General features: G+C 34.4%; 1 protein-coding gene across 2 annotated transcripts; it reads left to right on the top strand.

The window, feature by feature from the left end:
- LOC124364362 (G2/mitotic-specific cyclin-B3) lies at nucleotides 1–26236 on the top strand. 2 transcript variants are annotated; one of them, XM_046819764.1, is made up of 8 exons: nucleotides 1–235; nucleotides 11831–12330; nucleotides 13149–13311; nucleotides 14298–14528; nucleotides 15375–15530; nucleotides 20330–20504; nucleotides 21117–21222; nucleotides 25265–26236. In XM_046819764.1, exons 1-8 carry the CDS (start codon nucleotides 11–13, stop codon nucleotides 25314–25316), a joined length of 1608 nt encoding a protein of 535 aa, XP_046675720.1. In that variant the 5' UTR covers nucleotides 1–10; the 3' UTR covers nucleotides 25317–26236. The 2 variants fall into 2 exon arrangements, with proteins under 2 accessions (XP_046675720.1, XP_046675721.1); XM_046819765.1 differs by having other exon boundaries at nucleotides 13164–13311.
- The last annotated feature ends 542 nt before the right edge of the window (nucleotides 26237–26778 follow it).

Consider the following 26778-nt stretch of genomic DNA (forward strand, 5'->3'; position numbering starts at 1 on the left):
TACAGAAAAAATGCCGCCTATGAAAACCACAGCAATTAGAAAATCAACAGTGACGTCAGGAATTGAAAATCCTGTAATGAAAACCATGAACACTAGGAGTTCTAAGACATCATTATCAAGCTCAATAATGAAGAAGGAGAATGGAAAAGAAGTCGAGCCATTTGCAAAACGCAAAGCTATATCTCCAATTAAAGGCAATATCCTGAAGAGATCAGCTTTGGGAAATATTACCAATGTGAGTTTCAAGTTTGGATTATTTCAGTAAAATAAGTAACTAAAATTATTGAAGTCAAAAATTATAAATCAATTATTACTATATATATATCGTATGGGGGACAAAGGCAGCTATCCATAAATAAATAAATAAAAAATTACAATTATTAAAAAGTACCTAAGAACAAAGATTTTGAGTTATAAATTGAGATTAATATTAAGATTCTCCCGTCACAAAGCTAAATCCAAATTACTGAACCAGTAAATTATTACTTTATTTGTGGCTAAGCTGCTTAGTTGAATTGTATTTTTTATAGATTAAATGGTGGTGTTACAGTATTGTCTTATGAATAGCAGTAACAATTTAAATTAGACTATATAATGTTTTTGATAATGCCATGATTTTGAAAGAAACAAGATTTTTTGGGATTTTTCGTTTTGGGATCTGCAATCTGATCTTTTTCTCAGGTGAATTGCAGATTGCAGTGACATGCAGGTCACGAATGAAATGACTTTTATTTATGGGTCATTCCACATCAAATCATCCACAAAATTTTGGGATTTTGTTACCCACCCTCTCAGATTTTGATGAAACTTTATATTTTTAATCCTTCCATATAGATAAGAAAATTTACCACATTTTACATTCCTACCTCAACTTGTTTTTGTTTTATAGAAGTTATTAAAATTTGGACAAAATGAGCGTTATTACATATTCCAAGAACTTTGGACGAGCTTATAGATAAAATTTGATATAAATGAAAGTACACTACATTGTCTGGATGATTTTATGTGGAATGAATGACCCTCATATCATAACCATAATGTACAAAAGGGCAAATTTAAGGCTGTAAGGCCCTGCCATATCTTACAATAGATATTATTATATTAACCCTAATTGTCAAGTAGAACTACATTTATTTAAAAAAAGATATATTAAAAGCCTCTTTAAAAATTTAATACAAATAATAGTCCGGTCAATTTAGCCCAAAAATTACCCCTATAACGAATGAGTTATATTCCGGTCAATTTAGACATTGACCCTTGCATTAATTCCCAGAAAGCTGAAAATTTGCATAGATGTTAGGGACACCATTATTATGAAATTGTGAAAAGTCCCCATCGATCTCATGTCTGCAAAAAATTTTAAAAAGGTCAAATTTCATAAAAAATAGGTTTTTTGAATTTTTTAGTGAAACTGTTAGTTTTATGATAAAATATGTCAGACAAAAATTGTAGATCATGCAATTTTCAGAACATTAACCATTTTTGAGTAAAAACAATTACAGAACTTTCTTACGCTGTATTGACCATAATAGGCATGACTTAGCTGCCTATGATATCATTGGGCTTGTAATGTAAGTAAAAACTAAGTCTGCGACACTAATACATTCATATTGACCGATAATTCTGAGAATGTGATGTTAAAAAAAACTGAGTCCCTAATTTTAAGGAACCATGTGATCTTGAACATCTGCCTGCCATTCCATTGTTCACGTGGCTGTTCCGTCTACGTGCTTATCTGAGGTTGTACCTAAATCACCGTTAGTCTTGAAAATTCCTTCGCAGTGAAAACCCGTAGTTATTTCAAATATTCTCTGCTAAAGTTTGTGCTGTATTCACTTTCTTTTTTGGAAATATGTCTCAATTCTGTTTTATTTGCACTAAACTTTTATCATCAAATGAATGTGTTACTGTTGATTGCAGCATGAAGACGTTATTTAATGCGAGTATTCAAAAGGGGGGATCAATTTACTGATTACTTGAAGAACGTAAATTCAGTGACAATTCATGTGCAGTGTCGCAAGCAATACACTCGAAAGAAAGAGTACAATTGCAGCAGCAAAACGGCAACATGAAGAGGAATCAGCTAATACCTCTCAAAAAAGTCCTCCTCGTACTAGAGCACGTGTGAGTCATATTTTTCTTTAAAAAATTGTTTATTTTGCGGTGATGAGTTGAATGAGGAATACAAAAAGAAACAAGCACAAAATCTCCTCGTAAAATTTGTAACGTTACAACTCTTTCATTTAAAGCCTCAGTTATGAAAGCAGCTCAGTCTCGTTCTGATGACACCACAAAAACTATTGTTGCTCGCATCAGGTTTAAACACGATTTAGTTGCTGCTGAAGCTAAGTACCATAATGATTGCTTTGTTTCATTTTTAAATCCGACTACTGGAAGTCAAGTCAGTCGTCCTCAAGATGAAGCATTGAATCTCGCCATGGAGGAAATATTTGCATTTATTGAAAGTAGTGATGGCTGCCAGTTTATATTAGAGAAATTAAAAATTGTTTGTACAAATGTAAGTGTTGATAACAGAACAATTAAATTATGGTAATAGAGTCATTATTACTGAAAAACAAGGACAATTAACATTTGTATATTTTCTTGGTAATTATTATAAAAATTATCAATCAAGCAGTGAAAAGAAAAAATCTACAGGCAAAGAAGAGCGATTGAAGGTCCTAGGAACTGCGGCAGCAATTATTCTAGAAGATATTAAATCGGTTCAATCATATACTGTTTTTACATGCTATGACTGGCTGTGATACGACATCATCAATGTTTCGAAGCGGTAGAACAAAAATTGTTTGAAAAAATGTTATTACTTGTGCACAAGCATTCGAAGATATCAACTCTTCATCAGAAACTCTAATCACCAACGGAATTCACATTTTTTGTCTGTATATAGAGCTCCAAAAAATTACTTCCATAGACAAATTACGTTACTTTTTTTTTCAAAACAAACACGTGTGTAATTAGCTTGTGTTCCTCCAACCATGGCTTCTGCTCACCAACATTTTTATTGAGTATATTACCAGGTTCAGCTTTGGCTTTGTAATTTGTAATCAACTAGACCCAGAACAATGGGGTGGAAGCATGTCAGTAATGTATAAAACCAAACCCAAAAAAGTGTAAAATGTATATGAACCAACCCAAACACTTCTTCCACCTGCACCAGATAATCAGAACCAGAACTTGTCATTCGAACTGTACCTCATCGAAAACAACCACTCTGACAAGAGTACAACGACTGAAAAGAAGAAAAATAACCAAATATTAAGTAAATTTTATTGGAATAGACTGTGGAATAGAACTACCGTGGAAACCACATTAAAAAAACCACATTCCCTCATAGGTGTCGTGGAAACATGTACATATTTTAGACAATACAGCGTAAGAAAATTTTGTAATGTCTTTCTCTCAAAAATGGTTAGTGTTATGAAAAAAAGTGTAAGGACAATTTTTGTAGATAATTGCATGATCTACAATTTTTGTTTAAAATATTTTATCATAAAACTAACAGTTTCACTGACAAATTAAAAATACCCATTTTTTTGAAATTTGACCTTGAATAAAAATGTTTGCATACATAGGATTGATGGGGACTTTTCACAATTTCATAGCAATGGTGTCCCTAACATCTATGCAAATTTTTCAGCTTTCTGGGAATTTCAGGGTGTCCAGCAGCTTGAAATCGGGAAGAGCGGGAATTATGCTTGAATTTTTACCTGCCTTGAAAAGGGCGGGAATTATGCTTGAATTTTGTAGAAAATCGGGGAGTTTTGATTTTTTTTTATACCGCTGGCGTTTCTAATGCAAGACGCCCACTGTGACCGTCCCGGCCTTTTTGTCAAAATACACGCAATCAAATGGACACCAGCCCACTGCGGGCGGCCCGGCCCGGCCTTTTTTGTGAAGTCTAAATACACGCAATGAAATGGACACCTCGCACACTGCGGGCGGCCCGGCCCGACCTTTTTGTGAAGTCGAAATACACGCAATCAAATGGACACCCGCACACTGCGGGCGGCCCGGCCCGACCTTTTTGTGAAGTCGAAATACACGCAATCAAATGGACACCCGCACACTGCGGGCGGCCCGGCCCGACCTTTTTGTGAAGTCGAAATACACGCAATCAAATGGACACCAGCCCCACTGCGGGCGGCCCGGCCCCGACCTTTTTGTGAAGTCGAAATACACGCAATCAAATGGACACCCGCACAATGCGGGCGGCCCCGGCCCGACCTTTTTGTGAAGTCGAAATACACGCAATCAAATGGACACCCGCACTACTGCGGGCGGCCCGGCCCGACCTTATTGTGAACTCGAAATACACGCAATCAAATGGACACCCGCCAACTGCGGGCGGCCCGGCCCGACCTTTTTGTGAAGTCGAAATACACGCAATCAAATGGACACCCGCCCAACTGCGGGCGGCCCGGCCCGACCTTTTTGTGAAGTCGAAAATACACGCAATCAAATGGACACCCGCCCAACTGCGGGCGGCCCGGCCCGGCCATTTTGAGAAGTCGGAATACACGCAATCAAATGGACACCCACCAAACTGCGACCGGCCCGGCACAGCCCGGAAAGACTCGGCCCACACGGCACCCGAAGAGCCAACCGAGGCTGGATAGGCCGGGCCGGCCGCAGTGGGCGGTGCTAGGCTGGAGTGAACCCGGCCGGCCCGGCCTTTTTGTGAAGTCGAAATACACTCAATGAAATGGACACCCGCACAACTGCGAGCGGCCCGGCCCGACCTTTTTGTGAAGTCGAAATACACGCAATCAAATGGACACCCGCCCAACTGCAGGCGGCCCGGCCCCGACCTTTTTGTGAACTCGAAATACACGCAATCAAATGGACACCCGCCCAACTGCGGGCGGCCCGGCCCGGCCTTTTTGTGAAGGTCGGAATACACGCAATCAAATGGACACACCGCACACTGCGGGCGGCCCGGCCCGGCCTTTTGTGAAGTCGGAAATACACACGCAATCAAATGGACACCACCCGCCCACTGCGCCCGGCCCGGCACAGCCCGGAAAGACTCGGCCCACACGGCACCCGAAGAGCCAACCGAGGCTGGATAGGCCGGGCCAGTCGCAGTTGGTGGGTGTCCATTTGATTGCGTGTATTTCGACATCACAAAAAAGGCCGGACCGGGCCGCAGTGGGCGGTGCTAGGCTGGAGTGAACCCGGCCCGGCCTTTTTGTGAAGTCGAAATAACACGCAATCAAATGGACACCCACCAACTGCGACCGGCCCGGCACAGCCCGGAAAGACTCGGCCCACACGGCAACCCGAAGAGCCAACCGAGGCTGGATAGGCCGGGCCGGCCGCAGTGGGCGGTGCTAGGCTGGAGTGAACCCGGCTCGGGCCTTTTTGTGAAGTCGAAATACACGCAATCAAATGGACACCCACCAACTGCGACCGGCCCGGTCCAGCCCAGGCCGGACCGGTCGCAGTGGGCGGGTTTTCATTTGATCGTATGCATTTTGACAGAGTATAAAAGTCCGGGCTGGGCTGGACCGGGCCGGTCGCAGTGGACGCCGTGCTCAACACAAATGAAGATATTGAAGCAACAGTTTCATTATGTTCACATCGATGTGAAATTGACAGGATACAAAGGAAATTTGGAAGTAGTAACTCGCTCTCGTTGCAGTCGCCAAAAAATGGCGTTGTAGTAGGTTTTGACGAGAGATGGCATTTTTATATATCCTTGATGTTAAAGTAATTTGAAGAGTGGCTAAATAACCTAACGCGACTATATATTGTATTTATAATATTCGCATGTTGAAGAGGTTACCAATTCTTTGAAACATAGTGATGAATATTAAATGTTTCAATTTAAGGTAATCGAAAAAAAACGTGATCATGTGATCAAATTTTATGGTGTACAATTGGATGCCTATAGGATTTATTTTAAAATTTTATTTGAGATATATAATTAATACAACACTTTTTTAGTAATCTAGGTGTTTATTTACCCTTGCTATACTATTAATGGTTGTTTTCATTTAACTTATTGTCAATAGCCTTATTTGTTTAAAATTAATTTGTGCAATGAGTAAAGGTGCAATACATCGTTAGTAATTCAATTTGTTAAAAAAGTTTTATAATTTCACACATGTTTTCTAAAGAGAGTAACACTTTTTCTGTGACAAATTTATTTTTTAACACAAAATAAATTGTAAAAAGGGTTCAACATTTTAATAACGCATGTTTTGGACTTTTTTGAGTTTAATCCTTTTTTACAAAATGAATATTAATATATTTTTATTTATTTTAACAGTTATTTTCTTTTTATGAAACTTAATTCACCTAAAAACTAACCTAACCCTCAACTGGTTTAGAATAGTATTGGGTTTGATGTTTGAAAGTGTAAGTAAAACTTCTTTAACTTAAAAGTAAAAACTGTTTCTTTACTATCCTGTGTTTTTGAGGGTTTGTTTTCAGATTTCAAATAAAAAAATCGAAATCATTTACCTATTTGGATATTAAAAATGTATTTGTAACAAACTGTTACAATATAAACATTAAATTAGGCTTTGGTACTTTATCATAATTTTGTATAGGGCCTACAACGTTTTTTTACTATTTTTTGTAATAGTAACATTACACTGAAATTCATTTTAAAACTAAATTAAATGCCACATTAAGCATAGTATTGTTTAAATAATTTAAATTAACATATTTTTATAGGTACGATTACAGTTCAAAGTTTTTGAACACAAGGAAGTTCAATTATAAGTTATAGGTTCTGAAAAAAAACCTCATTTAATGTAAATTTTTCAACAACGAATTATAAAATGTTGTTAATATGTATAAGGACATTAGTAATTTAAACAGAGGCCTTAAATATTTGAGAAAATCTTTATTGTTACATGGAAAGTAAACACTATTTCGTGACTTGATTTTGGCTTGTAAAATTGTTAGTTACCGATAAAGAGCCAAAAGTAAACCGCGACTATAGCCTTGAATTTTATAATTTTGAGCCTTGAAAACCTTGAAATGTGCTTGAATTATAGATTTGGTCATTACTGGACACCCTGAATTTTTGCAGGGGTCAATGTCTAAATTGACCGGAATATAACTCATTCGTCATTCGTTAATACTCCACCCGTCCTCCAATACCTACACCAACTAACCCATTGTCGACATCTTTTTAGCAATTGAGCTTTCTGTAAGGTTGCAAACCGGTTTTGACTCACAATTGACTTAATATAATTATTAGGAAGGAAGTTCCATTCTTTGCAAGCAGTAACAACAAATGATTTATTGTAAGTTAAGGTTCGGTGGTGAGGATTAAGAAGCTTTGATGAGGCTATTATTGTCTCTCTTGCACTTTTTTCAGAGATCAATTTGAATTTGTCAACCAGATATATAGGCTCTCCAGAGTTAAGACTAGAATGTAGCAATTTCAGAATTTTTAATAATCTTATATCAGCTAATTGTAGAGTATAGTTTTGAATATAAATATTCGTGATATGATTGTCACGTTTTAGATCAAATACAAAAGTTCTGCATCCTCTTGAGTGAGTGTACTTAAGCGAACACCTTTCATGTGCCCACAACAGCATCACTATCAAAGAGTTGAGTTCATAGTTAAACCCAAATTCTTTCACTTTGTCGCAGTATGGAAGAAACATGTTGACAGTAATTTTGGGCACATTATTTGTGTCTCTAAAGTTCTGAAGTCTTGAGTGAAAGATGATAATAGTTTGCATTTTGTTTTCGTTAAGCTTCAGTCCGTGTTTCGTTGTCCATTCCACAACTTTTTGAATGTCGAAAAAAAGGTTGAGGTAGAAGATAGGTTTTCTGGACTAGGATGACGTCCATAAAGTTTATGTGGCATATTGTGTGTAGATCACGGACCCTACAGTTAGTGTAAATTTGTAAATCGTAAGCGTACAAGTGATATCTAGTAAATGCAAGTACTGTACAAATGTCAATTGTGTGAAATAAAGATAAAAGTGGTCCCAATATTGAACCTTGCGGCGCACTACAATCTGGTTTGGTTTGTTTATTTTATTTAACCTCGATTGTAGTTATGTGTTTCATCTGAGGAAGAGATCAGATTTCAGAGAACTATGGACAAATGGTCGGAAAAATCCTGTTTCCTTCAAAAATTAAAACAGCTAACCCTTTCCATGCTGCTAATCCAGTGATTTCCCTATAACGCCAAGACATCTACAAAATAAATTTTTTATTAAGTTTAAAGTTATTTTTTTATTATAAATATGCTATAAGACGTAAATGCAAAAATATATTAAACATGGAATTTTAGTTAAAATTAGCAAATTTATTGATAAAAATTAAAAAAATAACAATTTACTAATACTGTGAATTTCATCTAAATTCAAATTCTTCTTACAAACTAATAAAACTGATAAATTATAGAATCTACTAGTTACTAGAGTATTTCCTTATCTAAAGTTTCACAGATAAGGTCTATCATCTTGTCTTATCATCTGGGCAGATAATGGATATATTTGGCTATGGCATATTTGGTTATGGCTCTGTAGGACACATAAAACAGAAAAGCAGGTGGCTTGCACTAGACAAAGGGCACCCCCCTCCCACTATAGTTAGTGAATGTTGTCTATATACTGTCTTATCAACTGTGAATAAGAAGCATGCATCTGACATTTCGAAGGTCTTTAGTGAATGAAAAATTTCTAAGAGACACAATGTGTAATATCGGATATACTCGTGTTTGGCCAAAAGTCTATCACTCTGATATATCCGTCTACAGCTTGGGAAGGGTTAATAGACACGTACAGATACAATGTCCTAAGAAAGTAAAAGTAATTTTACAAAGATGGTAGGTTAGCCTATTGTCCGTGTTTTGAATTTCTAATATCAATATTGTTCACATTCAACAAATTCAATTTCAATTGATGTATGCTAAAAAAAATTCCTTATAAAAGTTTAAGGTAAATTGCTCCACTAGCTTCTTTGCAGAATTAACTCATAAGAGTAAAGAATTCAAAAAATATTCAGGTGCAATTACTTTTTAATTCTTAATTAAATATGAGCCCTTAGAGATAATAACACAGTTACCTGCAGTGTAGGACTTATCCTAATCCACCATTAAACATTTTTCATGCGCAATATATTTTCTGATGTTATCCAATTTTTTAGCCTTTTTTGTAAATGAAAGTTGTATTGTGCATATGATAAAAGGTCTTTACACTATTTTTTGTATCATGCTTAAAAGTGCAAACCAGCATTTATCATTTCACTGCGCCTTGCTCACCACATCCTCCCCAATCTTTAAATAGTGTATAAAATATTTTCTTTAAATAGTTCCTCCATATATAGATTATGTTTGGTAAAATGGCATTAAATTATATTCAAACTAGGCTATATTGATATGGAGGGGGAGAGAGTAAGGAAGGTATAAATACCAACCTTGAAATAATAATGTTGCATAAATTTTTCATAGGTCAATTAGAAAATAATTTTAAACTAGTTGTCAGTAAAAATGGGGATGAGGCGTTTCAAAATCATAGTTTTCATCTTTAGGTGACTTCACAAATGAATATTTACATCGCTTTTGTTACACATAATTTTAAAATACCATATATGGTATAAATATGTAAATACAACAATTTGGAAATATTTTAATCAGTTTAAAAAAAATAGATGGGAGTGGAGGTTACTTTTTAAAATCAATTGGGAAGGAAGTAATATTGGAAATAAAATTATATTGGAAAAGTGTTGTTTTAACTAACTACTAATTTTCATAAGTTTACTTATGTCCTCCTCAGTACACTCACTCAATAGTATATGAGGTCTGTTTGAAAAGAATCGTACCTATCTTTGCTGACTGATTATTTTGCAAACGATTATCTTGGACCGAAAATAAGAGTGGAGGAAGGCTGGATCATCCCGAGAACTCTACCAGAAATTTGCAGCCCTCCATTTAGTCAGTGAGTCATAGCATTTGCATTTGTATGTTATTCCATGTGTTCATGTCGCATTTCACAATGACTGAAATCTTCAGCAGAATTTGCAAGAACTTGGCCATTCTGCTTCAGAGATAATCTCTATGAGACAAAAAGCTTTTGGAATAGTTCATGGGCGATACCCAAATAAAATAGTGGTTTATGCTGTTCATGATGGTCACATTTAAGTGAATTTTAACTCGCAATCTGACATGCATGCAGCATTCAGAAATCAATAAACTCTGTTCATTTTGCCCTGACATAAAGGAAGTTTCATGTGAAATTTCAAGTTTACAGGTCAGTTCGTTTTCGAGATATTGTGAGGACAGGCAGACAGAAATAACATTTGTCCAGTCCCTCGAGTGATAAACTTTGTGTGGTATGTCTTGGTTATTTAAAAGCCTATGCCTTTGTTGAATTTAGTAATAACCAAGACTCGTGTAACTGTAGACTTGAAATTTTGCATGCAACCTCAGTTACACCTGTTACACGATGAATAAGATGTAGGCTATAAATAACGTTTTCATTTTATAATAATATAACGACTTGGATTGTAGATATTAATATTTAAATTATCAATGAGACATCCAAGACGATATAAAATATTTTTTATTAGTAAGCTCCTAGTGAATATTCAGTACAATTTATAATAAAATAATGGATTTATTTTAAACTGGCAAATTAATAAGTTCAAAGTTTCAGAATTTTTATCACTCTATTTTCCACAAAGAATTGACAAACCTTTTAGTAAAGTTAAAAGTTCCTTTGGCAAGAAATAAAAATTATCAATCAAATATATCAAACTAATAATCAGAGCTCTCTTCTAAAAAAAAAATAATAAGGTTTTAAAATAAAAATCAAATACCACCTGGAAATAACTAAAATAAAAATGTTCCCTTCTAAGTCCACTCACAATTCAAAAATAAAAATTTAAACTTCTCTTTACACTAGTTGAACCTTAACTTTCAAGTCTCTACTTAATTCAGATTACAACTCTCTCAAACAATTATTAATGTTCAATTAATTTCCAATTAATAATTCACAATAAAACAGTTCCAGTTAAATATTAATAAATTACTATTTTTCCAAATCTCAATTAAAGTTTTTAACAAAGTTCAATTTTAATTCACTTTTCTTGCAAGATGAACCAAATGTAACTTGTATGATTCTATTATGCTCTATTGTTCCTCGAGAATAAATTATTCAGATTGCTCTGCAGTTTCTATGAATTAAATTTTTTCCTATAAAAAAGACAACAAAATTAATTTAATATTAGATCAGGTAGACTATTTCAATAAAACGTACAATAAATTTGGTGCTTACCTCAAAATTCCTCGCGGAAAAAAATTTAAGAAACACGGTGCACTGTAATCAAGTTAAGCATGAAAATAACCAAAAGAAGGGCGAAAATTATGAGCGGGCGCTTAAATACTTCCCTTTCCAATCAACTTTGCAGGACATCCGTGGTGTTCTCTCATTGGTCCAGCTGTATCAAACCAGGAGAACAATACTCGCAACAAAACAAGTTCTAATCAATTCAAGGCAGTCAACCTGTCTTCCTAACAATTTAAAACTACCAGTACTAACTTGCCAAAGGATTACATGTTCGTTTTTACCCTGACTTTTCACAATCTAATCTAAAATTAAATCCCAATATTTCGATCCCAAAATTTTTATCTAATTTAAGTTTAAAAATTTTAATTTTAATTAAAAAAATAAATCAATGTAGCTTTAAAAACGCTACAAATAACAAATAACAAGAATTGTCACGTTAACACTAAATACATAGTAAAATAAGTTGATGGTGTTGTATTGAATTTTATTATTATTAAAATTTAAATATACATTATTTACATGTTCTTCTCACTATATGATTTCAGGCAATTGAGACACAATGCAACAAAACAAATGCGAAGAAGCTTGTCAAAAAGTCTGTATCATCAACGGTAACCAAGCCTACGCTATCAACAGGAGCAAAGATAAACTTACCTGTTGCGGGCCTGCCAAAACCGTTGGCAAATGTTTCGAAACCAAATTCTCCCGTAAAGTCCATGCTTCCCCCTCTCCCCAAATCTCGTTTGACACTGCCACTGAAGCCCCCTGCAGCGTCGGTCCCACCAAAGGGAAAACTGAGTTTGCGATCTCTCCCGACCAAGAGCCCCGTCAAGCCAGTCGAGAGACAAAGCATCAGTGTAAAAAAGCCAGCTCCTGCTACCGCCCCAGCCCCTGCCCCTGCCCTTGTACCGGCCAACAAGTGTAAACTGACTGTGAAGCCCAAATGTATGGTCAGCAACATCCCCAATACCCGCAGGTCCTCTGGACGTCGCAGTACCCTTGGAAGCAGTGATGGCTCCCTCTACATTTCTGCTCTCAGTGATGTGTAAGTATTTATCATTATATTAATTCCTTCTTAATTGAGTATTCTATTCAATTCATTAATATTAATATTAGATTCAGTTTTGTATATCAGCTAGACATTGTTTTAGTACTAGAAACAGAATAAGCAACATTAAATTCAAAGGTCAGCCAGCACTTACTACTTTATACTAGATATATCAATGGATGATACAGATAATAACTGTTTATAACATACATTTGATAAAATTATTGATTTAGACTATCAAATAAGAGAATAACAAAAATATCTAAAGTAATAAAGTGTTTTTGTGATACTGTTACACCATGGCAAAATAAAGCTCCCTAAGTTTTATATTACTATGTTCTTCCTATTTCAGATGGATAAAGTCTTAATGTTTTATTGAATCTCCTATTTCGATTGATATACAAATTTGTTTTAATTGTATGTAGTAAATTAATCCGAATATGAAAAATCTTTGTTGGTGCTTCCATATGGGTTATATGTTTGATATGTGGGTGTTGATGAAACCAAAATAGAGGTAGAAAATGGATTAGCAGCATCTAAACATTCACATGGGCTCAACAGCATCATTATTTTATGTTTAAGAAAATGATCCACTAAAATCTGTGTAAATCTTGTTTATTTCTCCTTCTGCTAGAACTCTGTATTCTGCAGATTATCATATTTCACAGTTTAAATTGTATAGTCAGTTCTTACCATACAGTGAGGGTTACCGAAAAATTGTCTTTTCGCACATTGTTAAACTGTACTTCCATTCACTATTAATCACATAGAATTAAGTTTGAGAATTTAAGTAAAGATGTGTAACAAGGTTTTAGTTTTCGCTATGTTAGGTTGGATGAAGAATCGACTGACATGTCAACCACAGAGGCTCAATCACTACCAGTGCCGCTGGTCAATATTGACGTGGAGTACGCCAAAGATCCCTTCCAGTGTGCCACCTACGCATATGAAATTTTCGAATACCTGAAGAGTAGAGAAGTGAGTGAATTTTTACACAATGACAATGTTACATTTCAATTTAAACTTATTAAAGTAATACTAGCCAGTTGGGTGAACTCAAAATATTGTTTGAATTGAATTCACAAGATAAAAATTCCATGGTTTTATAATAACTCTAATTAAGTTAAATATCAATATCAATCAATTAAAAAAGTACTTAGGGTAGTAGTAAACCTGGAGTGATAGGTTCTACATTTTAAGTAGTAAGCTATAAATTATTTGTTACTGAATTGCTCATATTAAACTACTTACAAACCTTCAAGTTGCGGGATAGCTTCAACAATGATGGTTTCTGACGTGTTAACCCTTCATGTGCTTAGTTTTTCAATGATGCTGTCACCCGGTATTACCGGGTTTATTTGCCGTGCACAGAGCCGCTCTTCTCTCAGCATACATGTAGCGTGTTTCTCGTCCACCATGATTAACTTCAGCAATTTGCAATTCAATTCAAAATCTTATTTACTTCCAAATAAAGAAATTACAATTCCATAATAGATTAATTTATGTTATAATATTTTAAAAAATATGATTAAAACATAAACATTTCTTAAAATATAGGAAAAAAGTACCCACTTAGGCAAGCCTGTGTGTGGGTACGAGATCTTTATTAACAAATCTGCTGCTATACCAACTGAACCACAATTAAAATAGAAAAAAACAGTAGCAACTTCTAAAATGCAATTGAAACACCAGAATACAACATTCTGCTTCTAACGTCCAGATAAAACTTAAGCATGTGATTTTTGTGATAGGTCCTTAGTTGATCGTCAGAGTGTAATGGATTTGTGTTAGTTCAAATAAAGACTACTAGAGGCTAATGTGTACCATCTTATGGCTGCCAGGCGTCGTGTACAGTGGTGCGTGTTAACACGGGCGTGGCAGTTTATGACACCTTGTTAAACATTTACTTTTTAAAACAATTAGAAAGAGAAGAAGTGAGTCTTATATTCAACTGGGTGTTTCAGGAGTACTTCAAAATCAGGGATTACATGGAGATGCAGACAAGCCTAAGTCCTCAGGTGAGGGCGATCCTGGTGGACTGGATGGTGGAGGTCCAAGAGAACTTTGAACTTAACCACGAGACCCTGTACCTGGGTGTCAAGTTGGTGGACTCATATCTTTCACGCATCAAAGTTTCCAAGCAGAGTCTCCAGTTAGTGGGGGCTGCAAGTCTCATGATTGCCGCCAAGTATGACGTAAGTTTTGGTAGACCGAGAGACTCAGTGATAATTAATACTCATCAAAGTTTCCAAGCAGAGTCTCTAGTTAGTGGGAGCTGCATGTCTTATGATTGCCGCCAAGTATGATGTAAGTTTTGGTAGACCGAGAGACTCAGTGATAATTAATACTCATCAAAGTTTCCAAGCAGAGTCTCTAGTTAGTGGGGTCTGCAAGTATCATGATTGCCAACAAGTATGACGTAAGTTTTGGTAGACCGAGAGACTCAGTGATAATTAATACTCATCAAAGTTTCCAAGCAGAGTCTCTAGTTAGTGGGAGCTGCATGTCTTATGATTGCCGCCAAGTATGACGTAAGTTTTGGTAGAAAGAGAGACTCAGTGATAATTAATACTCATCAAAGTTTCCAAGCAGAGTCTCTAGTTAGTGGGGGCTGCAAGTATCATGATTGCCGACAAGTATGACGAAGGTTTGGTAGACCAAGAGGTTCAGTGATAGTGCTGTTGGATTGAGTGAGAAATGTAAAAGATTGATTCTTTTGTTTGACAACTGATCAGCAATTTAACCTGTTGAAACTAGTGGTTAGTAGTTCAGGTTGTGCAATAATCTTGTGCTTCAAAATAATTCAAATGTTGCTTTTCAGTTTAGAATGTACTACAGTTCAAATTCTGTATATCCAAGATGATGAAGATAAAAAAATTCATTCTTTATTTTATTCCATACAAGAAAAATTTTTGTATTACTATTTTATGTAATACAGCTTATTGTATTGCTTTCTCCTAAATATTTGCAGTAATATTAAGTTATCAATAACTAGATTAATATATTGTTGCAAGAGACTAAGATGTATAGAAATGTTGCAGGAAAGATTGCCACCTACCATTGAAGATTTTCTGTACATATGTGACGGAGCATACAAGCGCAGAGACATGACGAAGATGGAGGTTAATATTCTGAAGGTGATCAACTTTGAGCTTGGCTTCCCACTCTCCTACAGGTTCCTCAGGAGATATGCTAGGGTATGTATTGTGTGGGAATGAAGTGTCCTATCAAACCAAAGTATAAACTGTGGAAACATTAGAGATTTTTGTAAACTAGAAGAAAAAACAAAGAAATTGTAAACTAAACTACAAGCAGTTAAAAAAAGTGAAATAAAATACTTGTAATGTATGTAATACTTAGTAATGTTTTGTATTATTTTTAATTACCTATTTATCAATTATTGATTTTGTTTTAAAAAGATAACTGTTGAAGTGTTAATTAATTATTTGCCTAGTGTAAGAGTCAATATTACTACTGACTGTTTACCTTGTTAACAATTCAACATCTTTTCTCAGGTTGAATTCATCAAATAAAACCATATTATAATTGTGTTACCTTAACATTTTAATGTTGTTCATCAATAACAAAATGTGTTCTAATCAATTAGTTTGGTTATTTGTAATTGCCATGCTATAGTAATTATAGGTGAACCGCTAATAAAGAAACCTGCGCAGAAGCAAATATTTGAGCAGCACAGCGCAGGAGGGGCCCCGCTCCGGCGGGGGAAGGGGAGTGGGCGGAGCATCTTCTTGTCAGCTGTTTAAATCTTGTCTTGCTCGCGCCATATTGTTTATACTTGGCCCGTTCAATTCGAACCCCAGGTGAAGAACGAGTGATCCGGATCGGAGTGTTTCAAAAGACCCGTTCACTTTGAAAAGTTTTGTTCAATTTGGCCTGACAACTGAATAAATTTGATACTTTTTTCCAAATCAAAATGGAAAATGAAATGAAAATGGTTTATTTTCTGAAAAATAGTACAATATACACATATACACGTTTTGAAACAAACGTAAGCAAATATATACAATGTCTGAAATCATGTATCAGAGTGTAACAATACGGTACTTATACGTAGTTAATTATTTCTTATTATAATAAACCTTGTATTAGTTCTATTTAATTCAATTAAAATTTGAAATAAGAAAAGTAGTATAACCGGGATGAGCCTACATGGGCCTTAGGACCTGTGCGTAGGCTCTGGTCGTGAATATTGGAACTCAAAACTAATAATAGAACAAATGATTTTATAAGTAAAAAATAGTAGTTTAGTAATTTTTGATATTATTAATGGTTTTAGAATTTATTTTTAATCCGGCTGGATGGCAATGACAACAGTGACCACGTAGGCAATTGATGAGTCACATTGATAATGATACGTAACCGAGTATAAATCTAGTTTTGCTGCACTGTCCGTATGATGAAGTATTAGTTATGGTAATTATAGTGAAGGACAGACCGAATAACAATAAATAGCGAGGAAGGATTAGAAGTTCAGCGATAACAAGGGCCTGTAAGTCTATATACTTCTTCGCCATCTAACGATAGTAAACCCATACTTCACGCGTTTTTTAAATCAGTAAAGATTAGGTAATTGCAACACAAAAAGCGAAGTTGTAACTCAAACACACGTTACGGTACAAAACTTAATATAATACAAATTTGTTACGCTGAATGTTTTTTTTTAGTATAGAAATTGTAATGACGACTTGTTGCGAGTACCGTGTGTTATGAGTATAAGTTCTCAAACGCTAAAAGGGTATGAAAAAATTAATGTATAAGTAAGTAAGAATGGTTTTGATTAACACATTTCTTATAGTCATTAGTTCTTCCTCGAAGAAAATTAATTCTAAAGAATATGTTGTACTCTTAAAGAACATTATTTTTAGTATTATTTTTTATCAAAAAATTAATGGACTCAAGTTTTGAAAGCAGCACCATGGGACTATAATACCAAATAAAAGTTGGGATTTGAAACGAAAGCAAAATAGACCACTTTAATTTCCTTATCTGTGAGTACTTCTCGTAATTGTCTGAAGGCAAAAATGTACTTGTGGATTTTATTTGTCAAAAAATGAATGTGTTTTGACACATTCACATTATGATGTGATTTTTTTAAATATACTTGCAAGGTATTGAATCGTGCCCAAGAGCGAAATTTCCTCTCAAAACTGGATACGTAACATATAACCTCTTGTAACAGTGCGTAAGTTAAAGGTCGAATGAAGCCTATAAGATCTGTCTTCGAAAAAAATTTTTATATTTGAGCCACTAGAGTTCGCCAAGTTCTGACCCACACTAGTAAAGAATTTATTAAATTTGTTAGCTACTTCAAGCTTTTTGTCATTGAATAATTTGGTATTTGGCAAATATTTATTTAGGGAAGAAACTTTGTTAACCCCTCTACCAGTCAATTTAATTAAAACCCCTTAAGACATATTTAAATCCTCATTAGCTTGGTCGAATTTATCACAAAAATAATATTTTTTAGTTGCTTTAAATTTCTGCTTAAAAAATGTTCCTGCAAATTGACATAGCGGGTTTTAAGCTTCACATTAAATGGTTGCTTTTTCAACTAATTCACTAATGACTCAGCCTGGGTATAATGAAAAGTGGGTGGTAACTTAATCGATTAAATGTTTAAAATGTGTTGTTATTTATAAAAAATAAATTATTTTAAAACAATGCAATGTGTCTGTTTGATGTTTAGTAATAATTTATTGAAACATTTGTAGTGAAATAAATCTTATGATAAATCAAAGGCATATTAATCAACCAAGTCCATTGTTCTTAAGTATTAACGTTTAAAATATTTAGTAATGCATATAGTAACATACAGTTAATTTTTGTTAATCATTTCTATTAATAATATATATTTACATTTACTAGATTCCTGAAACAGTACATTTATTGTTATATATCTATCCATTCACTGTAAAAATATGTTGTTTTCATCCTCTATCCGAACACATTTTTGCAAGCAGATCCTTTCGTTCACTTGGTCATTACATCCAGTCGTTCATTTTGTTTAGTCAACACGATGACCGGTTAAAACTCGCTCTAGCAGGAAGGCTTAGTAACTCTGTACTGACCGGTTCAACTGAACGGGTCGCAGCAGTGAACGATACCGACTGAGCCGGATTAGTCAGCTGATTTTATTCGATTGAAATAGAGTGAGCGCCGAGCAGTGGGTGGGGATGCTCGGAGGGGCGGCGGAGGGATATTTACCCCACCCTGCGTGAACTCAAATCAACCAAGGTTTTTTTATTAGCGGTTTACCTATAGAGTTAATTACATGATTAACGGACAGGATGTAACAAGCGAATAAAAAATGAATTAATTTTATAGATAGTTTTTAACTCTTAACCCATTTACGCTGATCTTAGTTTTGCTGGTTTTACCTTACCGGTAAGTAGAATTTCATTGCTGCTAAGAATTGTGCATTGTGATGAGTAGTATGGTATATTGACAATTATTTTTGTAAAAAAAAAACATTTTAGTGGAGCAAATAATGTTATTGGGCCTTAAAAATGTCCTATACTGGACTGGACTAATATCATATCACTGTGACCTCAAGAGATCCCCATCCTATTTTCCTTCTAAATTCACCTACTAAAATAGCCTTTTCTATGGTTGTTTAGACATAATGTTTACAAGATATAGTAATTCAGAATTTTAAAATTTTACTTGTACATAATAACTTAAATTTTTATTTGTTTTCCACATTATAAACCGTAGAGGCCCTCGGTCCTTTCAGATATTCCAGATGCCTGTCTTAAACGTTCAATCCAGGTGATGCCACAGTGGCATCAAAGTACAGAAGTATTTTAAGCTACAGATGTTTTACTATTTAATAGTAATTCGTAATTGTCACTGTATTTAAATGCTAATTTAGTTGTCTAAGAATACCAAATCGACCATGGTTTCTCTAAATAAGTCTTCAAAGTATTAACTACTTTTTAATGATTACAATTCGAGTGCCATCTAATCTGATTATTTGACACATTTTCCGCCAGTCTCTCACATGTTTCTCTATTATTATTTTGGGGAATTAGTTTGGGGTAATAATAATAATGTCCACACTGTTAGCACAGATAACGCTATGTTGGCGTCATACTACTTTTTATGTAAAAAAAAAAGTTTTATCTACAAAAATCATTAGCAATGTCACTACTATATAACGTCTGTATGTATTTTATCAAGAGTTTTGACACAATTATTTGATCACTAGTGTGACAAGTTTCCACACTGTTAGTACTGATAACACCATGGTGGGGCATTCAAAAAAAGAAGTTTTTTCATAAAAGGAATTATATTTTGTGATTATGAAGCTAAATGAATAATACAATAGGCTAAAAACACTAAGTATGAAATTTAAGTTTTAAACCCTGATATAGGGCTGGGCTTGAACGTGGTAAAACAAACGCAATTGTTTGTCTCTACAGGCTCGTGCCAGCATGAATGTGTTTATTGACTATTAAATGCAATGGAGGTCTGTATATGTCCTGTGGGCGCTCCACACTTTTGGAACTTGTGCTAATTTTGGTTTTCCACTGGAAATAAATCTTTCAAATTGAGTAAAAAGTCAACAAAGTTGAGATTCTAAGACTATTTGGCCTGTTTAGGATCCATCTTCAATGATGTGGCAATGTACATATTGTTAACTTGCTAATATTGGTGGCTGAAATATCAGTGTAATATATTATCCAATAAATTGTGATGATTAATTTACTATAGAAATAATAAAATGATGTTGCCAATGTTTAATTTAACATTGATAAAAGTAATTCAAATCTGTATTTGAATTGTTTATAGAATAGCAAAGTATAGAATTTCTTAGTATTCTAGTAGAATATCTAGTATTCCAGTTATTTGTAAAAATATTTTTGTTTCAACTGTTTCACTTTATTGTACATCTGTAACTAGTTGTAGTTAAAATGAGTAACAAGTTATGTCTTCTGATTTTGCGTTGTTTGTACATGGGCTGGAAATGTTTCAGTGTTCCAAAACGCCACTACCTCTCTTGACACTGGCCAGATTCATCCTTGAGTTCACGCTGATGGACTACAGCGTAGTATTTCTCTCAGACTCCAAACTGGCCGCTGCAGCGTTGTACCTAGCATTCAAGATGAAGAAGGAGCAGGAGTGGGATGACACCCTTGTCCACTTTACAGGTAAACTTAAGTGACTCCTAGCAATTCAAAAAATATATTCTCTTTGTGGTGAGAGGTGTTATACCAATGGAGGAAACTAAGGGTTGTGCAAATGTCACACAATGCTTCATGAGTTCGACAAGGAGCGGCCCTCAGTGTGGATTGTGTGGAGAGTGGATTACTCAAAATTCTGTTCTTTGGTTCTTTCCAATTATGGGGCAAGGATGAAACGATTTTTCACATGCCATGATCTCTTCATCAAACATCAATAACGTGCTACTGAACAATCCCATATAATTTGAATTGAGTTGTTATTGAAATGTTTCCTATTATAAAAAAAAACATCCTATTATTACAAAAAGTATAAGTTCTTAGTACCTGTAGCAGAAAACCGGAAGAAATGAAAAACAATCTGCTTGTAATTTGATACATTTGGAAAAATGGAAATTTTTTAAAAGTTAAGGTCAAGTAAAATGAAGCAGAGAAATTAAATTGTTGATTACACCAAGAACTAAGTAATTTCAGAATTGAACTTTAAGAATTGAATAATTTAAGATTCGACATATGCATTGAATACATTAAGATTTAACAGTCAGTCAGTGAAATTGAGTAAACTTTTAATTTTTGTTTCAGGCTACAGAATAGAAGATTTTATTGACATTGCTCATGCACTGAACAACATCCTCCACCAGAAGCCTAGACAATGCACCCAAACTGTCAGGAATAAATACTCTCACAAGTAAGAAATTAGCGATAAGTGTTTATTGTTAAGCAAAAATTGATACAGTATATCTATGATTGATCCAATTGGTGTATCATCTTTAGTCTGTGCCACTCAGTAACTCTGCCTACCACAGGGTGGCCACCCAACTGGGAAAATACCATGAATAAGCCAGTAATCTCCCTGAGGACCAAGAAAATCTCAAAACAAGTTTTTGTATCTTTATGAACTTGTCAAATCTAGAAATAATTTGACAGCTCCTTGAATAGGAATTGCTTAGTTCATTTTACACAACATGATTCGTGAAATTGTGAATGAAGATCGACAACTTTAGCCGAAAGTCTGTGATATCACTGAATTGTTTACAGAGTCCGCATGGTTACTACAGTGTATGTGTTTGTGAGTTTAAACCAAAGATGCCTCCACAATTAAGAAGCTGTATGTCACATTAAGTTCCCATACACACAATTAAAGTCAACCACTCGGTCTGTGAATGATTCATCCTGATACACGATCCTATTGGTCATCAAATGACATAGATTAAAATGAAGAAAATGGAAGTTTCTTTTCAAGGTCAAATCCAAACCTTTCCTGACCTAATACTGTCGCTAGTCGCAGACGGCCGAATTCTCAACACAAATCAGCTTTTGTCGTCAAAACTGCATTAGTTGGATGACAGCTGGGTGTACTCCGATCAATTCTTTAATTAACTAATCATCTGAACAACTCTTGCGTACGTGTACTGGCCGATTGGACAATTTGAACTGTTCAAACCAAATTGTTCTGTGAACAAGGAGCATTATACCCCTCTTGTACAGCATACAAAATTACTCCAATTATGTAGATGAAGGGTACTGTGAGTATTCTTCATTCCCTGAATGCACCCTTGCATGACTCTTGGCTTCAGCCCAGCTAATATCCTTACAGCACACTTTTGTAGGACTGAAACTCTCTGTAGATTCTCCAAACCAAAATTCGATATCTTACATGACTTTCAAAAAATGCATAGTGTGCGACTTAATTGCCTCTACAGTGAAAATTAATCTATTTCTTCAAATTGCATACAAATCTGAGCCCAGTTTGCTAGACAAGTACTCCAAGTGGGTAGTAGTCCATGACAAGCATTCATCTATAATTACACCCAGATGTTTTCTTGTATATACTTACTGTAAGTTTGGCAGTGGTGATAGCTTGTCTTTCTTTCTTCCCAGTATAAGTTGTTTGCTCTTGGTTTCATTGAAAACCAAGTCATTTTTACGACAGTATCCTTGTGTGCCATTAAAACACAGATAGAAATAAACAATGGAGCTTTAATAGGTGGTAGTGATAACTCGTCATTAAATTTCTCACATATACTGATAGCGACGAAATTTACTAGGCTACAGCAGTTTTGTATCATTACTAGCAAATACAGTTGGTGACGAAAAACCTTTACTGTTGCACTCAATGTGCCGAGAATTTGAAAAAAGTTTTCAGCTGGCTCAGTCAACAATTTTATAGGTCCAAACCTGCTTTACAGAATGACATAAATTAACGAGGATAAATCGGAGCATGTTATATTTAGTCTAGGTGCCAACTCTGAGAATAAGTCTGTGAAGTTACTAGGTCTTTATCTTGATTCTAAGCTCACCTGGAGAACACGTACTGATGCCTTATGTACTCGGTTATCGAAAGTGATCTTTTTGTTAAAAAAAACTGACATCCTGTACTAGTCCTACTTTAGTTTTAAAGGCTTATTTTGCCCTCTTTCATTCCCACCATACATATTCATTCATTTCATTCCCCCTTCTTTGGGGTAGCTCCAGCGGAGCTAGAGAGGTTTTTCTGTGCCAAAAGAAGGCTGTGCGAAAAATTTTTAATCTTAGCAATAGTGACTCGTGTAAACCTTATTTTATAGAATATGATATACTTACGCTCCCTTGTATTTTTGTATTGCAGAGTTTGATATATTATGTAAAAGAAACTTTAGAACAATTTGACTTAAGAAGCTCAATACATACTCATTATACAAGAAACCAAGACTCAATCAACCAAAAACATGCTAGGCTAGGTAAAACCCATAATAGTTATCTGTATATTATAGGCATAAAGCTCTTTAACAAGTTACCATTAGAAGTTAGGGAAATTTCATGTAATAATTTTAAAATAGCTGTGTCTAAATGGTTGAAGCAAAATGCATTCTATTTTATCGAAGAAATATATCTTTACAATATAAGTAATAGGATTTTCATGTAGTTCATGCATGTATGCTCAGCATTAAGGATATAACTGTGCCATGTAGGCTATGTTAAGGTTTGTGTATGTGTTTGTGTTTGTATATTGTATATTATATATGTTTTAAGGACATATTTTAAAACTCTATGACTTTGTCAATGCATTGTTGTGTGGGATGGCAATAAAATATTCTTGATTCTTGACATCCCATGAAACTTACAAACAAATTAAGAATAAAATAATACATTTTAATAAATAACTAAAGAATTTTCATATTGATGCACACACAGACAAACAAATTGTCACTTGAACTTATGGCCTCAAAATAATACAGTTGTTTCTTAGACTAGGAGATACCTTCACATTGAAAATGTATACTCTAAAAATCTAAATTCCTAATATACAGAAGTGTGTGGAGTGAGTGGTGTATTCATTTCTTATAAGTAACAAAATAATTTGATTTATTCTAATTTATGAGGTAGTTAAACATCTGAGATCATTGTAGTAGGAGTTTCACCCAACATCAATCCCTACTTTTAGGAGTCATCTATAAGAAACCTTCTCAAGATGGATGAAACTCACTCAGGTACAGAGGCTTCCTCTACTGCAGATCTTTATGAATTATGTAGTATGTCATCATCAGACCATCTGTTGCAGTCTTAGAAACAGCAATAAAGTGCAGAGTAGACTAATGACAGATTGATTCATAGTTTAGTTGGTTCTGACAGCAAGCTATAAATCCATAGGGTTCCCTCATTCATCCCCCTAACTCATGTTGAGTTGCATGGTGTTTCTGATTTGAGATCAAACCCACACTTGATTCACCAAGTTTCATTTGTCTTCATTCTGACAAAAGGCCTGCAAAATGTTGCTTGTAACCACATATGCCAATTGCGCAATGTAGTAGTGGGTACGATAACCGAATCAAGCAATGTTGGCTACTGCTTGTATGGGTAACCACAGATCGATCTTGTTCTTGCAAGCAGCCCGCCTGCCCGGTCATTGGTGGTTCGGAAGTCACCTTTAAGCTGTTGGACCTCAGGTTAAGTATTAAAGAGGGTTCCTTAGTCCTAACTTCACTTGGTAAAATAAAACATTCTTTACGTTACTTTTTTTATATTACTTTGTAAATTTATTTTGATTCATTTGTAGTTTGTAGAATTTGGAACTTGTACGCATATCACTTCACTTAAAAAGAAATCATTAGAAGATGAAAACACACAAAATGAATTGACATTATTGAAATGCTTGTTATGGGAGCATAAAAGTTTTCAGTTATTAGTTGTTGAATTTACTTCTTGCAGTGTAAATGTATTTTGAGTGTTCATATTAGTTTCAACTTAAGCTTTCTATGCAATAATACACGTCCATACTAATTTCTATTTTCAATATTTTTTTTTATAGGCTTTAAATTGAAAGTTGTAACTTTGCAAATGAGGTAACAGTTACTTCAAATGTCATTATTAGACAAACTCCACTATAAAAATTGTAAAATGTAAATTATTATGTGTTAAAATGTATTTAAAATGTGTATATCATTCATTTTTTAAATACTTCATGTATTAAATTTTGACACTTTGACTTTGACTTTGACTTTGATTATTTTCAGAAAAACTTATTCAGCTTTTTATCTATAGTTGTATTTAGTACAAATCGTATTATATAGTTATAAGTGACAGTGCCTGATTAGAACATATTGTTTGTGAAGTTCAAATCAGCCTGCCACTACATAAAATTTCAAATGCTACTTCACAAGTTAATAATGTGTGCACTAATTTTTAATGTATGCATCTCATTATATGTTTAACACCAGAAATAACTTTGTCATCTATGTTTCTTTTTCTAGAGTCTTCTATGAGGTGGCCAAAATTCCGCTTGTGGACAACAAGGAGTTATGAGACCGCTTGGAGAGGCTGTTGTAAATAGTGTGACTTAGTGCAGTCCTTTTCAAGCCAAAATGACCATAGACGTTTGTTTGTCTTAATTCTAAGGGATTGTTTGAGGGGGGGACAAAGTTTGGCCCTTTGGTGGCATATACCCACGTTAATTGTTGTGATACAGTTCTAAATTGTTATTTATATTTCGGTAATCTTGGATTAAACTTAGTAGTATTTAGAGAAACTTTAAATTTGTTACCGGTTAAAAAATGGTTCAAGAACGCGATTTAGAGTATTTAAAAAATAATATAGAGCAGGATTAGAATGAAAAATCACACGAAGTACACTAATAATATGTGCTAGTGAAGAAACTAAAGTATGGTATGTTTGGTTGGAAAGAAATATTTAGCAAAAGAATAAATCAAGTAATGTGTTCTGTAACAAAAGTGTACAAAGTATCAGGTCAATTTTGTCATTTATATTTTTAAAGTATTTTAGTCAACCTAAGTATACAGTATATATTATAGAAAATGGTGAATTTCAATATTTATTGTCGTAACGAGTAAATTGCTAGGGGCATTAAAAGTATAGTGCTGTTTGTGTAATTTTTATTTATACTCTTTTATACAATATTTTTGGATATACTCCATTTGACTTATATGTGCTTGTATATGTTTATACTGGAACCCCTTATTATACTCATAGTATTTAAGTTTTATTTAACATTTTATATTACATACTGTAAAATATTATATTCCATAACGTTTTGAAAAATGTATTACTGTTTTAAATTGTCCAGTGTCCTTATTTTGTATCATGTTATCAAAGGCAACTGAATTGTAGATATACATTCATTAACAATACTAAATCAATTGTATAAACCTTGTCAAAGTTGTTTTCCATGTTGGACTAAGTTTTATAAGTAAATCAGTATTGTTTCATTTTGTGTTTTATTTTAATGTATTATAATTTCTTGATGATATTTACTTCAGAATACTAAGTGGTATGACAGCAATATAATTTGTAGTTCTGGTGGCCGAGCAGCTACAGATACTACCTTGGGTTAGTGGTAGGACAGGTTCAGTTCCACCATCACTGATTTGTCCCTTACCCTGCTTACTCTGTGTATGGGAGCTTTAACACTTTCACTGCCACCTTCTAATTTTGACAACTTTCTTACACTGCCTCCCGTTTTAATTATTTTTAATTAAATATAATTTGTTTACCAATATTGTAAGACAACCATGGGACTTACATTTTGTCTAAGCTGAGTTCTTCCTCTTTCCACATAAATGCTCATGCAAAAATATTTTCAAACCGAAAGTCTTGTTTTTAAATTTAAAAAAATTGTTTTTGTAAAAAAATAAAAAGTTGGCCAAAAAACATCACTATGTACTTGTCTATGACATAAATATATTTCTCATTATTATTTTCTCTACTTAGCATTGTAATTACTGTCACTATAGCTACATATATTTACAAC

This window comes from Homalodisca vitripennis, chromosome 6 (assembly GCF_021130785.1).
Source record: "Homalodisca vitripennis isolate AUS2020 chromosome 6, UT_GWSS_2.1, whole genome shotgun sequence".
In the NCBI taxonomy this organism is placed as follows: domain Eukaryota; kingdom Metazoa; phylum Arthropoda; class Insecta; order Hemiptera; family Cicadellidae; genus Homalodisca; species Homalodisca vitripennis.